At 54.7% G+C, this 19,080-nt stretch overlaps 1 protein-coding gene and 2 long non-coding RNA genes across 8 annotated transcripts in view; 2 read left to right on the forward strand and 1 right to left on the reverse strand.

Annotated features, from left to right (window-relative positions):
- The first annotated feature begins 92 nt into the window (after positions 1-92).
- On the forward strand, positions 93-5,743 carry LOC135315950 (uncharacterized). Its single transcript, XR_010375441.1, has 3 exons — positions 93-252; positions 4,103-4,214; positions 5,410-5,743. It is a non-coding gene; the product is annotated as an uncharacterized LOC135315950 (long non-coding RNA).
- On the reverse strand, positions 1,777-17,591 carry FAM20A (FAM20A golgi associated secretory pathway pseudokinase). 4 transcript variants are annotated; one of them, XM_064467084.1, is made up of 12 exons: positions 13,040-14,395; positions 12,620-12,960; positions 11,146-11,330; positions 10,673-10,723; positions 10,159-10,237; positions 8,882-8,974; positions 7,219-7,334; positions 6,624-6,804; positions 6,190-6,299; positions 5,739-5,820; positions 5,591-5,650; positions 1,777-2,456 (listed from the first exon to the last, which is right to left on the reverse strand). In XM_064467084.1, exons 2-12 carry the CDS (start codon positions 12,730-12,732, stop codon positions 2,192-2,194), a joined length of 1,335 nt encoding a protein of 444 aa, XP_064323154.1. In that variant the 5' UTR covers positions 12,733-12,960; positions 13,040-14,395; the 3' UTR covers positions 1,777-2,191. The 4 variants fall into 4 exon arrangements, with proteins under 4 accessions (XP_064323154.1, XP_064323151.1, XP_064323153.1 ...); XM_064467081.1 differs by lacking the exons at positions 12,620-12,960; positions 13,040-14,395 and adding an exon at positions 17,110-17,591; XM_064467083.1 differs by having other exon boundaries at positions 12,620-14,395.
- LOC135315949 (uncharacterized) overlaps positions 17,483-19,080 on the forward strand; it is a 34,049-nt gene continuing 32,451 nt past the window's right edge. For all 3 annotated transcript variants that reach the window (XR_010375438.1, XR_010375440.1, XR_010375439.1), the window contains exon 1: positions 17,483-17,898. This is a non-coding gene — a long non-coding RNA (uncharacterized LOC135315949). The remainder of the gene's footprint in view (positions 17,899-19,080) is intronic.

Here is a 19,080-nt window from a genome sequence, read left to right on the forward strand (position 1 = left end):
TGAAAACTATTACCTAAAACGAAACTTTAAAATTTCCACTTCTGACCATATAAATTTACTTTTAATCTTATCTTCTGTTGCCATGTTCTTCCTGTTTAAGCAGCCAACAGTAACCACTCTGTGACACCGACCAAATAAATTTTGGGCTTGTCATGTGTGGCAAGCGCACAACAAGTCACCGGTAGAGGGAGATACAACTTTGGGAATACAGCGCCTTGTACTGAAACAACTGCCGCAGTGTGCCTGCCGAGAGTGAGTTAAAGCCTTTTATTTTCATCTATTTGTCTACAAGAGTAAAAAGGTCTGTAAGCCCACCAAGGCTGAGAATCTTGTTTGTTTGACTGAGACTGTTTAAAACCTTGTTTTTGTGAAAGCTGGAAATGGAAGGATATGGCTGAACCACAAGAGGGGAGAGACTAAAGGGACGTGGTGTGGGTTGGTCGGTTGGGTTGACCTGGGGGTCTTGCTAACCTTTGTGGCTTCAGAATATTGGAGGAATCTCTTTGCTAAGTAGAAACACTCCAAACTTCCCCTTACAAATAAAGAGAATAGGCACCTGCAGGGACATACTCAGATTACCACTACGGTGTCTTCTGTAGTTTTACTGTGTGGAGACAGGTGTGTTGTAGAATAATTGTGGAGTTGAAGTAAATGTCAGCACCGTCACCTGTGAAAAATGATAGCTGTGGCCAAACAAGCTTTGTTCCTTCCTTGCATGATCCAGGTATCACTGGGTTCCCTTCAGGTTGGGCAAAATGCTAGCCCATGAGAAAATGAGGGAGCGGTAGGTGCAGCAGCTTGCTGAGAACCTGGTAACAACTGCTGCCTGGTGACGCTTGTACTATGGTTTTAGGATTCTCCTCTGAAAGGCCTGCAGTGCTGTAGATGTTTTTGGTTTAACCTAAAGGTTAGTTTAGAGTGAGCTTGTAGTGGATTGGTTGCAGTGGGGTCTTGTTTGTTTTGTGGGTTTGTTTTTTCCCCCCCTTAAGGATGATAAATTATCAACAAAGTTCTCACTACTTTCCCTAGGCTGCCAGAACGCTCGGTGCAATTGTTCTTGAACAGTTAAAGGAAAAAGCTATTAAAGAGAGCTTCAGTAATCAAACCATCGTTAGCCTTGTCCTTGAGAGGGAAGGGGAAAACTACAAATTGAAAGATCTCCAAAAACTCCCTCCCCACTCTGTGTGTTTTTTTTTTTTGTCTCCAGTTCCTACTGCATCTCCTCCAAATGCAGAGATGGGGCAGGGGGGAGTGGCGGGGGGGTGGTGCATACCACTTCTGTTTTCCAGGGTGATTTAAAAGCTATGAGAAGTGAGGTGACCTGAGGTAGATCCACCCACTTTGGCAAAATGTTTTCACCAGAAGTGGGTGACTTTTTGAATTGTAAATACAGTCCCACGCCTCCAAGCAGGTTTGGGGGTTTTTTTGGTGTTTTTTTTTTTGTTTTGTTTTTAAATCTTTGGTCAGGGTCAAAGGCAACAAATACCCGCCTTTCTCTTCTAACCCAGACTGGCCCTTCCACCCATGAGGCAGGTGAAAGCAGAAGTGGTTTTACTGCCCTGTGAGGCAGTGGGCTTTGAGATCGAAGTGGATTTGGGTTGATTGCTTTAGAAGAGGCCAAGAGGCAACGGACGGGCTCGATGGTGAACACTGCAGGTGCTCTCCAGTCTGACCATGCTGAACCAATGTGCTGTCTTGTCTCAGTGGCAGGTACTGCCCTTGTGAAGTAGGATTGCTCCTTTCTCAAATACACCGTCGTGATTACAGAACAGAGACTTAAGAGGAAAATTCTCCTGGCATCTCTTTATTCAAGCCTCATCCTTGGATCTAGTTTGTGTCCTTCACTAGCAATGCTGAGATGCTGTGCTGGCTGAGCAAACCAAGGGCCATGTGCTCCCCGCCCTCCCAAGGGCATGGCCGGCTACAGAACCGGAGATCACTGCTTTCCCACCAGAGAGCTGGCGTTCAGGGTGTAAAGGTCTGCTGCAGTCAGACCACAACCTACCAACACATGGGCCAAGCACAGCAGCTTTGGTTGAGTACCCAGCAGAGAAGCCCAGTGTGATTCCTGAAGACAATTTGAAGAGCTTCCCCTTTCAGTCTCTACAAGTGTTTGTAGATGGAAATTACCAGCTACTAAAACACTTGCCTTGCAGGGGTTTTCCCCACCTCTGAGCATGTTAAGGATAGTTTAAGTGGTCAGCTTCACTCTGTCAGATGCAGGAGCCTCGGGCTGCATGGTGTCATTGGCCACCACCTTGGCTTCTCCGTAGGTGTCTATGCATTTCCTCACAGCTTTCAGGATAAGCTGTAACCGTCTGTCTAAGGCCAAGAGATGAGGTTCGGTGAGGACAGGTGCCAGGCGGTCCTGCAGGAGGGATTCCCTCATCACGTCGCTGAGCCGGTATTCGGGCTCGGCCAAGAGCTGCAGTCGTAGTAATGTTGTCCTCTTTATTCTGGGAAAAAAAGAAATCAGACATCTTAATGCAAACTTCCTGCTGCGTCCTAGCACGAACCAGCTGTCTGAGCCCCTTGGTGGTGGGGGAAGGAGGCAGGGCTGAGGTGGGTGAAGAAACTTGACAAAGCACTTTGGAACAAAAGCTTTCCCTTTCTGAAGGAAATGATGATTTTTGCAGAAACCTCTGCTTCTTCCTGTTTTTCCAGACTGAAGAGTATTTGTACTGCAGAATTCTGTCATCAGAGAGAAAAACGTGATAGAAGTTATCAGCAATGAGCATTTTTTCTCTGGGTCAGAGATGACCCAGTTCCCCAGCTTACTGCAGGGTGGTGCCATGTTCCCAAGGATGATATTTATGGGGTGGGGGCAGAGGGAGGTAAAATGAAGGGGCATGAATGAGGAAAAAAAGAAATCTGTCAAAACTCTAAGCAAAAAGAGGGAATATTTCCTGGAACTGATTTAATTGTGACTTTTCACCTGAAGAGGTACTGAGATTTGAATATTATTTCCCTTTGACAGAAAGCAGGATGAAAAGGTATAATCTTGGAACACTTCTGGGAACAAAACTAAGCATTCTGAAATAATTTGTTTAATCCTCAGCAAAAGTGTTTTGATTTCAGCCTCTCTAACACTGAAATTAATGAGTGGTTTTAATTATTGCCCTTTACATTTTGGAAACAAAGCAGTCCATGTTTGTGGAGCCGTTGCTGTTCAGCTGAGCCAGAATTTTCAGATGGAAAAAGGTCTAGTGAGAAACGCTTTAACCAGCTCCAGGATTTGCCTTTGTATGCCTGCTATTTACCCAGGGCATCGATCGGGAACAGTGATATGGCTCTCCGCAACTCTAATAGGATACACGCTGCTCAGATGCCGGGGGAAAGGCTTGTTGCTGCTGCTGTGCCTGACTGAGCAGGGGCTGAATTGCACCAGGTGCTCGTCGTGCTCTGGAGCAGCCGAGCGAGGTTGTGTGTCTTTGGTCAGCGATGCCTGTTGCATTGCACAAGGGAGGGAGAAAAGTGCTGTGACCGGCGGCCTCCTGCACAGTGCTGGCACGGGGGGCCGGCGACCTAAACTGCTGCTCTTGTCCTGGCTGCCCTCTGCCAGGCTTGCATTAATATCCCTGGGAAAAAAAATATCAGTTGATCAAGTGCTGAGGCTGGCAACGAGGCTTTAAATCACTGCTGGAGCATGGCTGTGAAGTGCTGCTGCTGCCGCCAGAGAAAGCCTTATCCAGAGCAGAAGTGAGCTGCAGCAAACGCGCGTGTGCACTCTCTCCTTCTAGGCAAGGGGTGACTCTGAGGAGCTGCTGTGGGTAAACACCAGCTGTGTTTGCTCTGGTCCGAACAGCGATGGGGCTTGAAGGTGGAGAACGGGATAGTCTGACCCTGTGGGGAATGGCTTATTTAATGCTGTAACAGCATAGGAAACAGGCAGAATATGGAAAGGAGTGTGAGATGAAAATCCTGCCACTGGCCTTACTGCTCTCCCACAGGGCGGCTGCAAGCCCGCTGTTGTACTGAATTGTTAAAGATTTGACCTAGAGCCTGCTAGGGATTTCATCAGCCAAGAAACTACATGAGCCGGGTTAACTGGGGGCTGTTTTCAGGCTTATCTGTGCCTTGTTGAGGGCTTTGACTCTTTCAGGAAAAGGACCATCTCTGTATTTGTGCCACTAACTGTACTCGGAGCAATGCTGGGAGAGGAGAGCAGCAGACTTCAACACGTGGGACAAGGACTGGTGTGGGAGCTGTGAAAGGTAGCTAAAAATACCAGAAGACTTATATCTGCTGGAAGCCAGACTTAGAGAACTCAGCTGGGAAGGAGATGAATGTGTTTAACAGGGAAGGAACAGCCTGTTATTCAGCATCCCAGTGGTTTGAGTGGTCCCTCCTGCCTGGAGGGGCCGGAGGACTTGTTCCTGCTTAGGTGTGCGCGGCTCAGCTTCATGCAGGAACAAGGAGGTGACTTGGTGGGCTGAGTCCAGCTTGTTGGTCAGGGCAGGCTGACACCCGTGGCTTCTATACTTTCTCAAAGAAACCTTTTTATTTCCTTTTTGAGTGTTTTTGGATGCTCCTCCGTTCTGAATGGACTGGCTGTTGTGGGAAATGAAGTTTTGTGTGTCTCCCACAGGCAGCAGGGGTTGCTTTCATGCTGTTCTTGGCCTAGCTGGCTTATTACAAGGTGCAACTTGCAGGTGGACTTACCACTGTGTTTTACAAGGAGAACTAAATTAAGAAGAGCTGCTGGGAGGTGGATCCGGACAAACAGGAAGGATCTGATCTGTGGATCTTACTGTATACAGGTCATATTAAGAGGCAGAGTTAATTTAATTTGCACAAAATAGGAGTTTGTGAGAAGGATTCACCGTGAGCCTGCAATTATAAATGAAAAGACTCACTGGGTGCAAATAACAGTTCTTAAAATTAGATCCAGTAATACAAGTGTGGGGGGAGAGAGTGTAGTTAGCACCCTGAGGCTGAGGTGGAGCAGGTACAGCGAGGAAATAGGTTAGGCACCTCCTAAAGAGAAGCCACAGGGAAGAGTAGCTTTTTCCTGTCTCTCAAATTTAACTGATTTAGCTGATGATTTATGTGAATTAATAAAGGTAAGATTCAAACAGTAAAATTCCTAAGTTTCTGCTTAATGCCATGGGAAGAAGCCTGATCAAAGTTCTACCAGGCTTTTGGATGGAGATTTCTGAGCTTCGTGTCAGTTGAATGGGGCTGATAGCACCTCATGTCGATGGGCTGGGAGATGCCGGGAGACGCTCTGGAAGGGTTTGATCCCATGGACAGTGTCTCCTGGTCTATCGGCAAAACTTTTACACTTGCAAGGCCTTTTAGCTTCAGTGGGAAAGTATCTAGGAAGGATAGCTGTATGACGCCGCAGCAGGCTGCAGCACAACAGAGCTTATTACTCTGACTGATATAAAAGCTTAATCCCTGTTTCAGGGACAACTCGTGATTCCTGTGCTCCGGTGTCTGGCCTGCCCCCTTGGCTGGGATTAGCAGGAGGTCTTCCCTGCGCTGCTGGATGGAGCCGGGCCTGGGTGACTTCCAGCAGCAAGCACTGCCAGTCCGTTACGGCGGGAACACCAACGTGTCTGGGAAGGAAGATGAAGCTGGCACTTACATGCAGCACTGGGAGAGCGGGGCCAGGATGGAGGTTTCATCATGGGAATGCCGCCCGAACCTGGGGGAGTAAGGAGAGAGTGCGGAGCTTTAGTGCCTGCCCACCCCCTTCCCTACATCCCCATGTCCTCCCACCCTCTGGACCTCACCCTCTGGCGTTGTCCAGGTGTAAGAGGAAGCCGTCGTCCCCAAACTTGGTGAACATTTCATAGTGGTGACGGTCCATGTTCCCTGGTGAAGGGCAGACAGAAGAACAGCATTTCCCTTGCATGTGACCAAGTAATCTTCTGAACTATCCTACATTTTATTTCAGATCTGCCTGAAATATTTGTTGCCTTGCTGGAAGTGTCTAAGATGCTCAGAGCTGCTGCTTTCATCTTGCTGGACCCCCAGGGAGTGGGCTGGGGTGGGCCTGGGGCTCCCCTCACCCACACATCAGGAGGGGTCGTGCTGGCTGGCTATGGGGAGACAGCAGTCTCCCAAAACTGTCTCTGGAGCAGAAGGGATGGCTTTGAGAAAGACCGTGGTGTGGGAGGGTGGACAGGCTGATGCTGAAGGTGCTCAGGGAAGGAGGGAATGTTATTTCCCCCTTCGTCATACCTGTTAGGAAGTCAAATATGGCCATGTCAACGATGTTAAGCAGCCGGTTGCCATTGCTGTAGGGGTAGATCTCCCTCACCGTGTTGCAGTAGAGCGGATTCACTTCCCACCTGCAGGAGATGGAGGAGGAGGGGAAGATGCATCACGTGGTTGCTGCCATGTCCCAACAGCACCCCAAAGCTGGCCTCCCATACAGAGATGGAGGAGAACTTAAATCTCCCTCCTTGTGCATGCAGGAGACTGGAAGTCAAACCCAGTAAATGCCCAGGCATTGAGAGTTCTTAGACTACTTATGGGCAGTCTCTGAACCTTAGCCTTCCTCTGCCTGGATGTACAAATTCTATACGTATGTCTGTGTCTATACCCTGCTCATTCTCCTTCCCGCGCGCTCCCTGCAGTGCAGATATGGGAAGCAGCATCATTTACCCACTTACTCCTCTTTTCCATCAAACGAGTAGGACCGGATCCATGGGTTTGGGATGGAGAGTCGTGGTGCCAGGTTGAGGGATGGCAGGAAGGCAGAGAGGGACCCTTCCAGGAGGTGAGGGTTCCCACACACGGCGTACTCAGTCTTGCACATGTATGGGCACTTGGCAAAGAAGCACACGTTGTTGGCTGGGAGAAGAGAGAGGAGAACTGGGGAAAGGAGCTACGATCTGCAGGAGGCTTTAAGGCAGCCTGGACTGGCCTCTTCCCCGCGTGTGACGGTGACTGCGTATACTGTGGTGTATGTAGCCACATCATGGCTGTGAAACTGCCATTTGGCAGGACTGATGGAGGACACCTGGATTTTGGTTGATGGACAGACCTGGTCCCACGCTAGGGGAAAGGCTGGGGAAAACTAGGCAGGAGAGTAGATCTGGCAGATGATTCCAGCTGGAGGCTGAGGGACGCCTCTGCTGTACCCTCGCCTTTGCGCATCTGTTTCACCCAAGAACCCAAGCCTGTTTTGCATGCAGACCCTGCCCTTCCACCCACCATGGACCAACGTGTCTAATCCCAGCTCGCGGCAGCCAAGCGCTCGCCTACCTGGTGAGACAAAAAAGACGCTCTGCAGGATCTCGTTCTTGGTGACCTCCAGGATGTCCTTGGTGACATTGATCAACCTCCCAGCCGTGGGTGGCACCCTCCGGAAATCCAGGATCCTGCGCAAAAGGGACAGCAGCTCAGAGCCTGTGGTGCAAGGCGGCGTTACTGCACGGGACGGCAATGTGGGATGGCCGAAGCTGCCCTTGTCCCTTCCTTTGGTTAACCAGGGGCCTTCTGACGACTGCACCCACATGGATTTTTCTTCTCCCAGCTTCTTTCTAGCAAACAGCCAGGATCATTTACCCTCTGGAACAAAATGCGGCTGAGTTTGGATTTCGATATTTTAATAGCTGCTACCTGGAACAGCCTGGACATTTTCTAGGATTCATGTATTCTTTCCGAACCGGTTTCTCCCATCGCCTTATGTGCAAGCTGGGGCCTTCAGGAACAGCCCTTCAGGCCCTTCTATGATGTGGAGTTTGACATGGAGCAAAGGTGTGTTGAACCTGGTATGCCGCAGCTGAGACAGTGGGAGGTGAGGAGGGGTCACCCCACTCAGAGTCACTTATGCCTACCTGATTCATCCCAAATACTCTTAAAAAAATCAGGGCCTGGGGCAGACAGGCATTCGTGTCAGTGAATGGAAAGCTGCCGTTGACTGCTGAGTCAGTAACATGGGGTGAACCGGCTAATGCTCTGCTTTGTTCCTTGGGTAATACCCTCTGCTTCTGAGAATTAGGCACAAAACAGGATTTAGCCTGTTACTTATTGAGCAATGTTTAAAGAAAAAAACATAATTTGCTTTCATCTAGCATCTCTCAGCTCTAAAAACCACAAAGCACTTCAGAAAAGCAGTCCAGCCTCATTTTTCTGGCGGTGGAGCTGGGATACAGAGAGGCAAGCTAATGCTAGCTGAGTCAGGCAGCGTCACTGCGGTGAAGTAGGGGCAGAGCTGGAAAGGGAATTCAGCTCTCTTCATTCCCTCACTCAGAGTTTGAGCTACAAGACTTACACTCTAGCCCTGCTTATCATATAAGTTGGGCTTGGGAACAGGAGACCCCTATCTGAGATCACCATCAGGGATCACTTCCCCTTGATGTTTGATACTCAGCCCATTAAGGGGAAGAAGGCTGCTGCCCTCCTCTTCTAATAAGGGTATTTTTGATTTTATTAAATACAGAGCCTGCTGGGAAGGGGTGCCAGGTTAATTTCTCATTAGCTGAGGGCTTGAAACTGCATTGCTGTAGTTTATCTCAATCCAAAACATGCCTTGATTGCTGATTGAGCGTGTGACTCCCGCACCGGGAGGGGATCCAGGCTGCGCCCAGAGCTCATCTTTGCACTTCAATGCATGGGAGGGACCAGGTGCGTGTGGCCATGTGACAAACAGCTGACCCATTTGCAACCTGGACTTCATCTGCCAGCCTGTTCTTGTGCAGGGGCCGAGGCAAAGCTGAATCCCAGACTTCAGATGAGAGCTAGAGCCGCCCCAACCCCAAATAATGCAGCAACTACCAAAAGGGTGCTACAAAGCAATTGCTTATCGAAGGCCAAGCAGCTCTGCCGGACTCGCGAGGCACGGCTTTTCCCATGCCAAGATCTCTGTGGGCAGAGGACTGGGCGCTGGCAGCTGGAGGAGGCAGGTGCTGTGGCAGGCCCCTACCTGTCCAGGTGGAAGGCGGCGATCTCCGCGTTGTGCCGCTGGAAGTCAATGAAGTAGAAAAAGTCCTCGGGAGTCTCTTCCTCGCGTTTCTGCCTGGGAGAAATCAAGGGGGTTAATGTAACCAGGCACAGCAGGGCAGGCAGGCACCGGTGCGGGCAGCTGGAGGCAGCCTGGACACGGAGTGGTGGCACAAGGACAGTGCACCCCGGGGTAGCCGTTGCGTGGCCGCGCTGGTGCCACCGCCACCAGCAGCGCCTAGTGCCCAGGCCAGGACCCAAAATGCCCAGTGCTGAGCTGTGCCACCGTGCCAGGGAGCAGCACTTGCACCCTGTGCCCGTGCCGGCTGGGTAAGGCAGGCAGAAAGGCTGACTCTGGGCTTTAAAACCTTTTGTGCCAGAGTTTAGACCCACTTGCTTAGGGCAGTGTTTTGAGTGGGTATAACGTTGGCAGATGCTAGAGGCCATGCTGTACTTGCCATGTCCCCATGGGAGGCAGAGAAGAGCTCAGGATTGATGCTGTCATATCCCTGAGATGGGAACATCAGCTTATTTAATTTCATGTCCTGGTTGTCATGCAGTGCCCCAATATGTGTAGCATAGGAATTTGCACACCCAACCTCCCAGGTCATTGTGCATTGCAGGAAAGCCCACAGGCATTGCTGAGCCCTTGGATGCTTTCCTTCCCCTCCCAGAACCGCCAGACACTGGGCAGAGGTGGAAGGAAACCAACGGGAGAGGAGCTGGCTGCTTTCTGGATGAGCAAACCATCACAGTCAGTGTGCTGCCAGCTGCCCTGCCTGTGCGCGGAAAGTAAAGTGAGGGGGTCCCAAGGGGTTTGAAGTAAGTGCAGATGCAATTTAAAACTGTTTGAGGTGACTGGAACTGGAACTGGTGGCTATTTCTTGGAAATGCTCCAGGTAATCCAAGGAGAAACAAGGTAAAGCACAAAGTCAGCTGGGGAAGAGGGAGAAATGGGCAGTCCCTATGAGAGCCCCAGGTTCCTTCGCCGCCTGGCATCTATGAACCGAGAAATTTCTAACGTCAATAAGCAGTGTGGGAACACCGGCGTTCATCTGTGTGCGGCTCTGGGACTGCGCAAGCAGCCAATGATAATTAAACCTTTTCAGCTGTCAAGGTAGCTGAGCACAGGAGAGGGAAGATGCAGCTGCGGTGTGCCTGTCCTTGCCAGGGATGCTCACACTCTTGCTGCGGGGCCCCTTGGTTCATGGCTACGCGAGGCAGCGGGGGGCTCGGTGGGGGCTCTGCCGGGTGCCTTACCTCATGGGCTTGAACATGGCTTTCCCAAAATCCTGGAACCTGAGGACCAGCTTCAGGTGCACGCCGCTGGGCTTCACGACTTGGGGAGGAAACAGCACGTTAGCTGCCTGGAAAGCCTCACCCACCGGCGCACGGCTACACACTGCGGCGCGATTTGGCTTTCCACCCCTGTGAGCGCAGCCCATTGCTCCTTCCCTCTGTTTCTGCAGTTATTTTTCCTCTCTCTCCCTCTCCCCTGTGCCACAGAGGAGATTTCCCTGCAGCACTTCTCCCAATATCCATTTGTTACATCCTCCTGGGGACTTTTTCCTTCCCCCAGTAGAAACTAGTGGCGTCCTGGCACCCACATCCCAGCCTCTGCTGGGGTGGTGGGGTTTAATTGGAGGGAGAAGGGCCTGGCATTGCCTGGCTTTACATTTCCCTTGCTGAGGTTAGGATGGAGGAGCTGGGGACTGGGCTCAGCTGACGGGATGGCATGCAGGGGGAGAGCAGGGTCCCGGAGCGTTGCACTCACTCTGGCTGCAGTCGCAGGCCCCCAGCAGCGCTTTCTCGTCCTGGCTGTAGTCTGCAAGGGCAGGAGGAGTGGTGAGACCCCACTGGGCTCAGTCTCTTGTTGCTGACCCCCCTACCGGCACAGGGCATGCAGGGAGGGGCTGCCTGGCCGTGCTGCCCCAGCCTGGCAGCCCCGGTACCGTCTGTGCACAGCGAGGGCTGCAGCAGAAGCAGCCTGTTGGGATTAAACTGCCATGCAACAGGTGCCCAGCATGGCTGGCACCAAAAAATGCTGCATCAAGGGCTACAGCCAAATCCTTCATCCCAATTCAAGGTAAGGGCATGGCAACTGCACAGCACAAAACCTGCTGGGAAGCTGGCACAGGGCTTTGGGCTTCTTCCAGCGGGCGACAGCCCCTGCCTTGTTTGCAAAAGAGACCCCCCAGCCCCGTGCAGCTGCCAACGGCGCCGTTCCCGCAGCAGGACGGTGCTTACCTGCACTGATAGTGGTGAAGTCTTGCATGTCCCGGAGGAGCCTGTTGATGGTGGGGCTGGAGCGTGGGTAGAGCCCGTCCCGGCTGATGCCCAGGTGGAACTGGAGCCAGCTGGCCTCTGGCCGGAGCAGCAGCGGTGCTGCTGGGGAGGTTAGGTTCAGCTCCTCCCTGTAAAGCTTGTGTCTCCTGGAAGAAAATGGTCATGGGGTGATGAGGATGAGGCCTGGGATGGAAACCCTTACTGCTCTGAGCCCAGAGGCTGCTGGGGAGCGGGGAGGGTGCTGGGGAGCAGAGCTGGGGGCACGGCATGGATAAGCACTCTGGGTGCTACCTGAGGGGAAACTGAGGCAGAGAGCAATGACTGAGATGGTCAAAGGTCTCACAAACTGTGCCGTCTCCTTCCCTCTCCAAAGCCCTGGGAAAGCAGCACCAAGCAGGAACACCAGGCACTCTGTTGTCTTCTCCTCGCCCCATCAGGACCAGGAGAGGTCTTAGGGCATGGCTAGAACTAAACCACATCTCCAGCAACACAAGAGCGGGCCTGTGTGGTGGATGAAGTGTTTCCTGGAGGGACTGCAGGCTCCGGGCCAGTTTTGGGGAGGGGATGTGATGTGATCGTGGGTAACTTGGGTCTTAACTGCCCAGCGAGGTGTCTGGAGAGCCCAGGAGAACAACAGGGTCTTGTCCGAGTATGCCTCCTCAGAGGACTGTCTTTACAGTCATTACATTCCTGCCAGTATTTTTTCCTGAAGCTGGAGGTCAAAGGCAGGGGAAATAAAAAAATCACCAAGCTGGAGCCACAAATTGCCTTTGTTACCAGATTTACAGCCCTCTGTCCGGCGAGAGGGGATGCGGTGAGGCTGGCCAGCAGCATCCTGCCCATCATCTTTTAAAATCAAGGCTGAACTCGGCTCTTTCTTGGCAGATGGAGCCAAAGGGGCCTCCCGCGTTCAATAATAACCCCAAACCATCTCCCCACTTGATCAGCATTTTCCTTGACCTTGAGACCTCCACGGCTGGGACCCACGCTTTGCTAAACTGCAACCAAAAGGTCACTCATTCCACTCAGCAGAGGACAGAGTGTTAGTTTCTCATTAACACCAGCAGAGCCATGTAGAGTAGCTGGTCCTGATAAAGGGAAAACGAAGTTCAGTTTGCACTGAAAGAGCCAAGATACCTCCGTGAAAGAAAACAGGAGCTGTGGGCTGATAACGAGTGGGGCATTAACCAAGGCTGGGATGGAGCGGCTGGCAAGAGGGAGGTGCCACGTGCCTCACCAGACCCAATCCAGACCCTTAGCAAAACACGCTCGAGGTAACACAAAAGATGAAAAGAGACTCTTCCCTGCCCGCCTTTCATTCTTCCTAATGTTTCCAAATTTTTACATTTTACCCAGTGCAAACAAAACTAAAAGCAGGGAGGAGAGGGAGGCTTTTCAAGCACGGTGGGAGAGGGGAGCACATGCGGGCACCCACAGGCACGGCAGGGTGTCCTCTGGGACGGCAGCGTGGCTCCGCCGGGGTCTGCCGCGCTGCGTGGCTTGCAGCGGTGGCTGCAGCAAGCAGGTGCTGACCATGCACAGAGTCATTCACTGGCCAAGGAGCTGGTGCTGGTGGCTGGAAAGAGCTCATGGGCATTGCTGGTTGTTTTTTTGCTTCCCTGCTCAGACCAGCAGGAAAACATTGGGTTTCAGTAGATTTTTTTTTTTTTCCATCATCCTTCTCTCTCCAGGCAGGCTAACAGTGTGGTTAGTCCGGTCTAACCATGAGCAAGGGATGAACCCTCCTGGTGGTGAGGGACATGTTTCAGCAGTGCCCTGGGAGAAATATAGGAAATGGAGAGACGTGGCATATCTGCAGGTCAGAGCAGCCCGTTCCCCCTCCCAGTTTGTTTACTTTCAGTTGGATCGGGTCAGCTGCAGCACGAAGTCCACGTGCACGTGGTCAGGAATAAGGGTGTTGGAGCGTTTATCCATCGATCTGGTTTAGGAGGAAGCTCAAGTGATTTGCAGCCCAGCACCCGAGGGGAGGAGGGTGTGTTGCTGGCAGGGTCTCACCTGGCCCCACGCCGGCCGCTCTGCAGGACAGGGCTTTTTGGGGATGTCTGTTTGCTCAGTCCATCTGCAAAGGAGGCAGAAGGTCCCCCCGAGTGGGGAGGAGGCGGACACGGGAGGAGCGTGCTAAGACTTGTCAGTGGGTTTGGCTGGCACGCTGCACATGAGGACATGGCCCCGGGATGCTGTCAGCTCCAGCGGACGTGCCTCGACCTTCCAGCGTGCTGCTGTGCACCAGATCTCACACGGGCAAGTCTTTAAGGCACAACCTTAATGCCCCACTGCAGCCAGGGACAATAAGGACCCCAGTGTAATTCAGAAGAATGACTCAGGATTTTTCCCTAGGGAAGCTGCCCAAATATTTTACCATATTTGCTCTCCTGCCTCCCATACACACAGACTGTTCCTCCCCCGGGGTAGCAGTGAGCAATAGATTACTGATGGGGAAAAAAATGCAGCAGTTATGCAAAAGGAGGCAGTTCCCAGCCGGCTGCTGCTTCCCAGCCCAGTGCCCGCACGGTCCCTGCCCCGCGTGAGCGGCTGCAGGGCCAGCAAGCCCCTTCCCAGCCCTTAAACCCAAAATACAGCTCCCTCTGCCTCCCCGTTTTCTTCAGGATTCCTGAAATATTTCCCTGTAAGAACAGAGCTCTGCAAAAGACATAATGATGTAAAAACCGGGTTCGTTTCTAACTTGCTATAAATAGCCCTGAGGTTGCCCTAGCTCTCCGCTCAGCCAGCTCGCTGCTGGGCTGCGAGAGGCATGGCATGGGTGATGCTGGGCACAAGCCACTGGCTCTGCTCGCCCCCTGTCTCCCCCCAGGACAGAGCTGGTTATAGAATTTGGGATTTGAAGCTGCTGCTTCAAAGATAAAAATAAGCTCTGGAGTTTTTAAGGATTTTTTTGTTTGTTTTGAAGAGGTGTGGATGGTTTTTTTTGCTGTTTCCTTCCTGTATCCCCATCAGTCTCTCCAGCTGGTTCTGCATCCTGCAATCAAACTCATGGTCCTAATTGAAGTGCTGGGGAAAAGCATGGTGATGGGCAGCAGCCGGCACAGAGCAAGCACTGTGGAGGTAGGACACGAGCTGCTGTGCTCCCCTGGCAGTGGGTATCCAAAACGGGCTGGATTCTGGGGCCGCTCCATGAGCTGGCAGAGTCCCAGCCCAGCTGATGTCCATCTGGCCGCAGAAATGAAGACAGGCACGCTGTGCTGTAGGTACGGGGTCACCCTGCCACTCTGAAAGCTGCTTTGCCAACAGCCAGACCTACACGTGATGCAGAAACGCGCCGTCACCCAGTCAAGGCAAGGAGAGGATGGCCATGGACACTCAGCTCTGACCCTCTTTTCCCTGGTAGTGGATGTGGTCACACCTCGGTGAGAGCTGGCATGGGCCCTGCTCCCACAGCACTATCTTCAGTCCTCAACAACGGCAGCAGCTTCGCTAAACCTATGGGTTAGGAGAGAAAGCCATGGCTTCCCGAGTCCTGCACAGGACACTGCCCTTCGCTCTCGGCAAACCTACGGATGGCTTTTCCACTAACCACCTTGGAGAGGACGTGGGCTCTGTAGCACTTCTGGTGAGGCAGAAATTCCTCCATGACCGCAGCAAATTAACGGTCTTATGAAACACATCAACCCTGGCAAGTGCCGCCTTATTACATATTCAATTTGCAGCGGCAACAGCAGGAGAGGTTGTGTGTCACCTCGGCCTGTGCACGCTCTCTGAAGGCTCTACCTGCTTATGAGTGTCATATATTTTGTTTCAAAGTGACTGAGGAATAATCAATACTCTGCCTCCCTTCTCCTTCCTGGAGGTGCAAAGCGAAGTCGATCAAGGGCAAACGGCATCACGGCTTTCCTCCCGGCCACATCGTAACCAAACCTCAGAGCAGAAGGCAATGTGCAGCCACGGCTTTGCTGTAAATAGCACATCTAAACAAAGCAATAAATAAAGTCGGGGAATGCAGACTTCTTACCGAACAGCCAGGGCTGTCCCACGGGCGAGACTGATGCGGACATAATGCCAGTGCCGCGGCAAGTGCTCGGCACTGGGTGCTCAGGGCTTCTGGTGGTGCTCAAGAAGCCATCAAGTGCCATGCAACGAGTGGCTTTGGTTCAAATCCCCCAACCCCACTGGGCTTTTGTGTGGGAAACGCCCATCTTGCTGCCCAAATCCCGATGCCTTCAGGCGGCATTGCTCAGCTCTGAGAAGATGCACCCAAGGGGGATCCACGGCACTTCAGCACAGCCTGGCCGTGACGCCTGTCACCAGGGATGCCCAAACCCACGGCCCATGGACTTCAAATGATGCGAAGCAGGATTTGACCTGCTCCAGACTGACTTGTGCAAGGGATGAGCCTCGCGGGGGTGACCCCGGCTGAGCACATGGGGCAGCTCCAGGCCCCGGGCACTGCTCAGGCCACAGAAGTCTTTCTTCATCCCTTCCACTATCACTTCCCATCGCCTCCTCCTGCAAATCGCGCCTGAAACCACGACTGGGTGAGTCCAATAGAAGAGAAATACACATCGAAGTGGAGGAAGTTTGGGCTTGGAAATCATGCCCGTGCTGTTCAGCAGACAGCACCTGTGTGGCAGGAGGAGCAGGGGCTGGGTCTGACACTGGAAACCAAACCTGGGCAGCAGGGAAATGCTGGGAAAGGGAGCGCCGAGGTGGTCCCATGAAGGGTCTGACAAGGCAATGCTGTGAGCTCAGCACGCTGGGAGCCTCCACGTGGAGGCACCACGGCGACCTGCTCCGGCACCGCACCACCGTGGCCATCCCTGTTGGATCCCAGTTTGCACACGAGGGAAGGAGCTGGGTTGCAGGGAGGAGCAGACGCCGGGGAGCGCTGGCTGTTTCCAGCTTGGATGCAACCCTCCTGGAAGAGGGGTTAGGTCGGGGGTTCAGCAGCCCTGGCGTAGGGAGCCTCGGCAGTCGGGTCATGCACAGGCGGCCGATGCTCAGAGCTGGCGCTGAGTGTCACCGTGCCCTCCAAGGCACTGGCCATGGGGGTTAGTGACAGTCCCACCCCAGGAGCAGGAGGTGGGGGAGTTTTCCTGCAACCATTGCTGGGGTTGCTGGGGCTGGGAGAGACAGCAAGAGGGCTCTGAGCTGGGAGTCCCTTTCTCTCCAAAAGTAAAAGCCTCTGCACTTTTTCTTGCAGAGAATTCAGCAGTGGGAACAGGACAGGGGCTGAACGGGGAGCCAGCACCCCAACACCGCTATCGTGGATCAGAGGACACCCATGTAATTGCTTGGAGGCAGACAGCAAGACGTGCAGGGCTCTGACCTGGGGGACTGTGGCTGCTGGAGACCAGGGGTTCCAGTTGTCACCCACCCTGAGGACTGGTGGATGCAGGGGCTGGCTCCCCTTCTGCCCCCGAGTCGAAAAGGCAATGCAGAGCAAAGGAAGACGCTTACCCGTGGGAGGACCTGGCCCGCAAGGTCTCACCCTGTGTCCCTGCAGCCACCCTTTCCCTCCCCTGGGGATCTTACAGCAGACAGGAGGCACCCCAAGAAGCCCCCTCCCAGCAGAGCCCCCTCTACCCCCGGGCCCGGCCCTGCCTGTCCAAGGGGTGCTGGTTGTTGGGGAGGGGGAGGACGGTGGGGCAGAGAGCCAGGAAGCGGGGCACAAGCCGGGCCGGGGGGGGGGCACGCCGGGAGGTACCCCGGGGGGGTGTGTGCCCAGGCAAGGGGGTACTTAAGCAGGGGTGCCAGGAAGAGCTGCCCGGAAAGGGGGTGCCTGCGGGGTACCTGTGCAGGGGGTACCCGAGAGGGGTGCCCGCGCAGGCGGTGCCCGGGGACGGGGTGCCCAGGAGACGGACGCCCGTGGAGGGGGCGGCCGGGGAGGGGTCCCCGCGCAGGGGGCGCCCGGTGCGGGCGCGGCGGGGGTGCCGCGGCGGCGGGACGCACCTGTTCCAGCGAGCCGCCTTCCGCCGGTAGTAGCGCAGGGCTTCGCGGGGGCCCAGCAGCGGCTCGGCGGGGCCCCGCGGGGCGGCGGGGCGGTACAGCGGGTGGGCGAAGAGGCGCCGCAGCGCGGAGGGGCCGCGGGCGCGGGGCGGCGGGGCGGCGGGCGCGGGGGGGCGGCGGCGGCGGCAGGGGCAGCCCGGGGCACCGGCCGCCAGCTCCCGCCGCGCCCGCGGCCAGAGGTGGAAGTAGAGGTCGGCCGCCAGCAGCGCCCCGAGCAGCAGCAGGACGGCCGGGCGGTCCCGGCGCGGCCCCGGCATGGCCGGTGCGGGGAGGCGAGAACGGCGGGCAGGGGCAGCGCCGGGAGCCGCCGCCGCCTCCCGGGGCAGGGCGCACGGGGGAGCTCGAGCGGCGGAGCCGGGGGGTGCGGGCACCTCGGGGCGGGGACCGGGCAGGGCGGGGGATCGGCGATGGGGGACGGGGTGAAGGGAGCGCGGGGGGGGGGGTCCCGGCGGGGGCGAGGGGTCCGGCTCCGGCGCCGGGCGGAGGCTGTCCCGGAGGCGGCGTGGGGACCGAGCCGAGCCGCCCCGGGCTCTGCCGCCCGTCCCCCCCCCCGCCCGCGGCTGCCGGGGCGCCCGGAGCAGCCCGGCCCCCCTCCGCCCTGCCCCGGGCAGGCTGCAGCTGCCCCCGCCTGGCCCTCGCCCCTCGGCTCCCTCAGCGGGGCTTTGCCCCCTCCCCCGAAGGCGGCCAAAACCTTTGGCAGGCGCTGGAAGCTGGCGAGTGTCGCTGCTGCAGGTGACTCGGGGCGGTGTTTGAGTCGGGGTATGGGGATGAGGTGCCTGAACACCTCCGGCTGTCTGTGGGCAGAGCCCGGGGGGGGGGGGCTCTGGCTCCGGAGCTGGGCTTGCAGCCGCTCTGCGGTGTTCTTCAGCACATGGTTCAGACTCTGCTTTTATTTTCTTAATTCCTGAAAAAAAAAAAAAAAAAAGATAGTGGAGGAAACTCCTCCCTGCAGTTTGCTCGGAGAGGCTTGGCAGTGGGGATGTGCTTGGGCTGGGACCCTGGAGCTCACCGAGGGGGGAAGGAGAGAGCCGCTCCGAGCGGCGTGAGGAGCCCAGCAAGGCACAGGTTGAGGAGCGCCAGGCCAAGGGAGGGAAACGGAGGAGAAACGGGCTGTAAACAAAGGGAGCGTGACTAGACTAGCCTGGCTCCGGCACTCCTGAAGGGAGAACAAAAAATAAACTGCAGGGAGAGGGAAAAGTCAATTATGTTTTCAGCTGGCTGGAGCGGAGTTCAGTTTTGCATGCAGCACGGCGAAGGCAGGCTCCGGGAAGTGTGCTGGGATCGGGGTTTTGGGGCTGTGCAAGCAGGCCATCAGTGGAGCTGTTTGGGGAGCATCTGTCCCGGAGCCCGGGATGCTCTCTTTGTGGAGGAGGGACAAGGAGATGGTCCCCTGGGCTGGCCTGGCTTGTGGCTGGAGGGACCTGGAGCACCTATGTCCCCTTGGTCTCTTGGTCTTTGAAAGACAGGGGCTAGATCATACTCTCATTTAGAAATGCAAATTCAAAATTGCTCCATCTTTTGAGATTGGGTTTCAGGTTTGGGGGTCTTGCTCTAAGATTTTTTCCTATAATACCTAGTTTTGAGTATTTTCCACAGTATGTCAGAAAAATCATAAGCACAAACTGGTGCTTCTACGGCCGGCCAGGGCTGGCGGGAGCAAATGATGTGCACCCAAGGCTGCTCTGCTTCTGCTTGGGGACACTGGCTGTGCCCGCACTTCTGTGCCCTTTAGGGACAAAATTGGTATAATGATTACACTCGGATTCCTTTGTGCTCAAAACAAGACATGACGTATCAAGAGGGAAAATTTTAGGGTCCTGCCTGTCCTGGAAAGGCTTGGGGGGCTCTGGGTGGGCAGGGGCTCTACTCAGAGGTGCTGGGTTAGGGTCTGCAGGACAGGAAGGGCTCCCACCA

Source organism: Phalacrocorax carbo, chromosome 16, assembly GCF_963921805.1.
Source record: "Phalacrocorax carbo chromosome 16, bPhaCar2.1, whole genome shotgun sequence".
NCBI classification, from domain to species: Eukaryota; Metazoa; Chordata; class Aves; order Suliformes; family Phalacrocoracidae; genus Phalacrocorax; species Phalacrocorax carbo.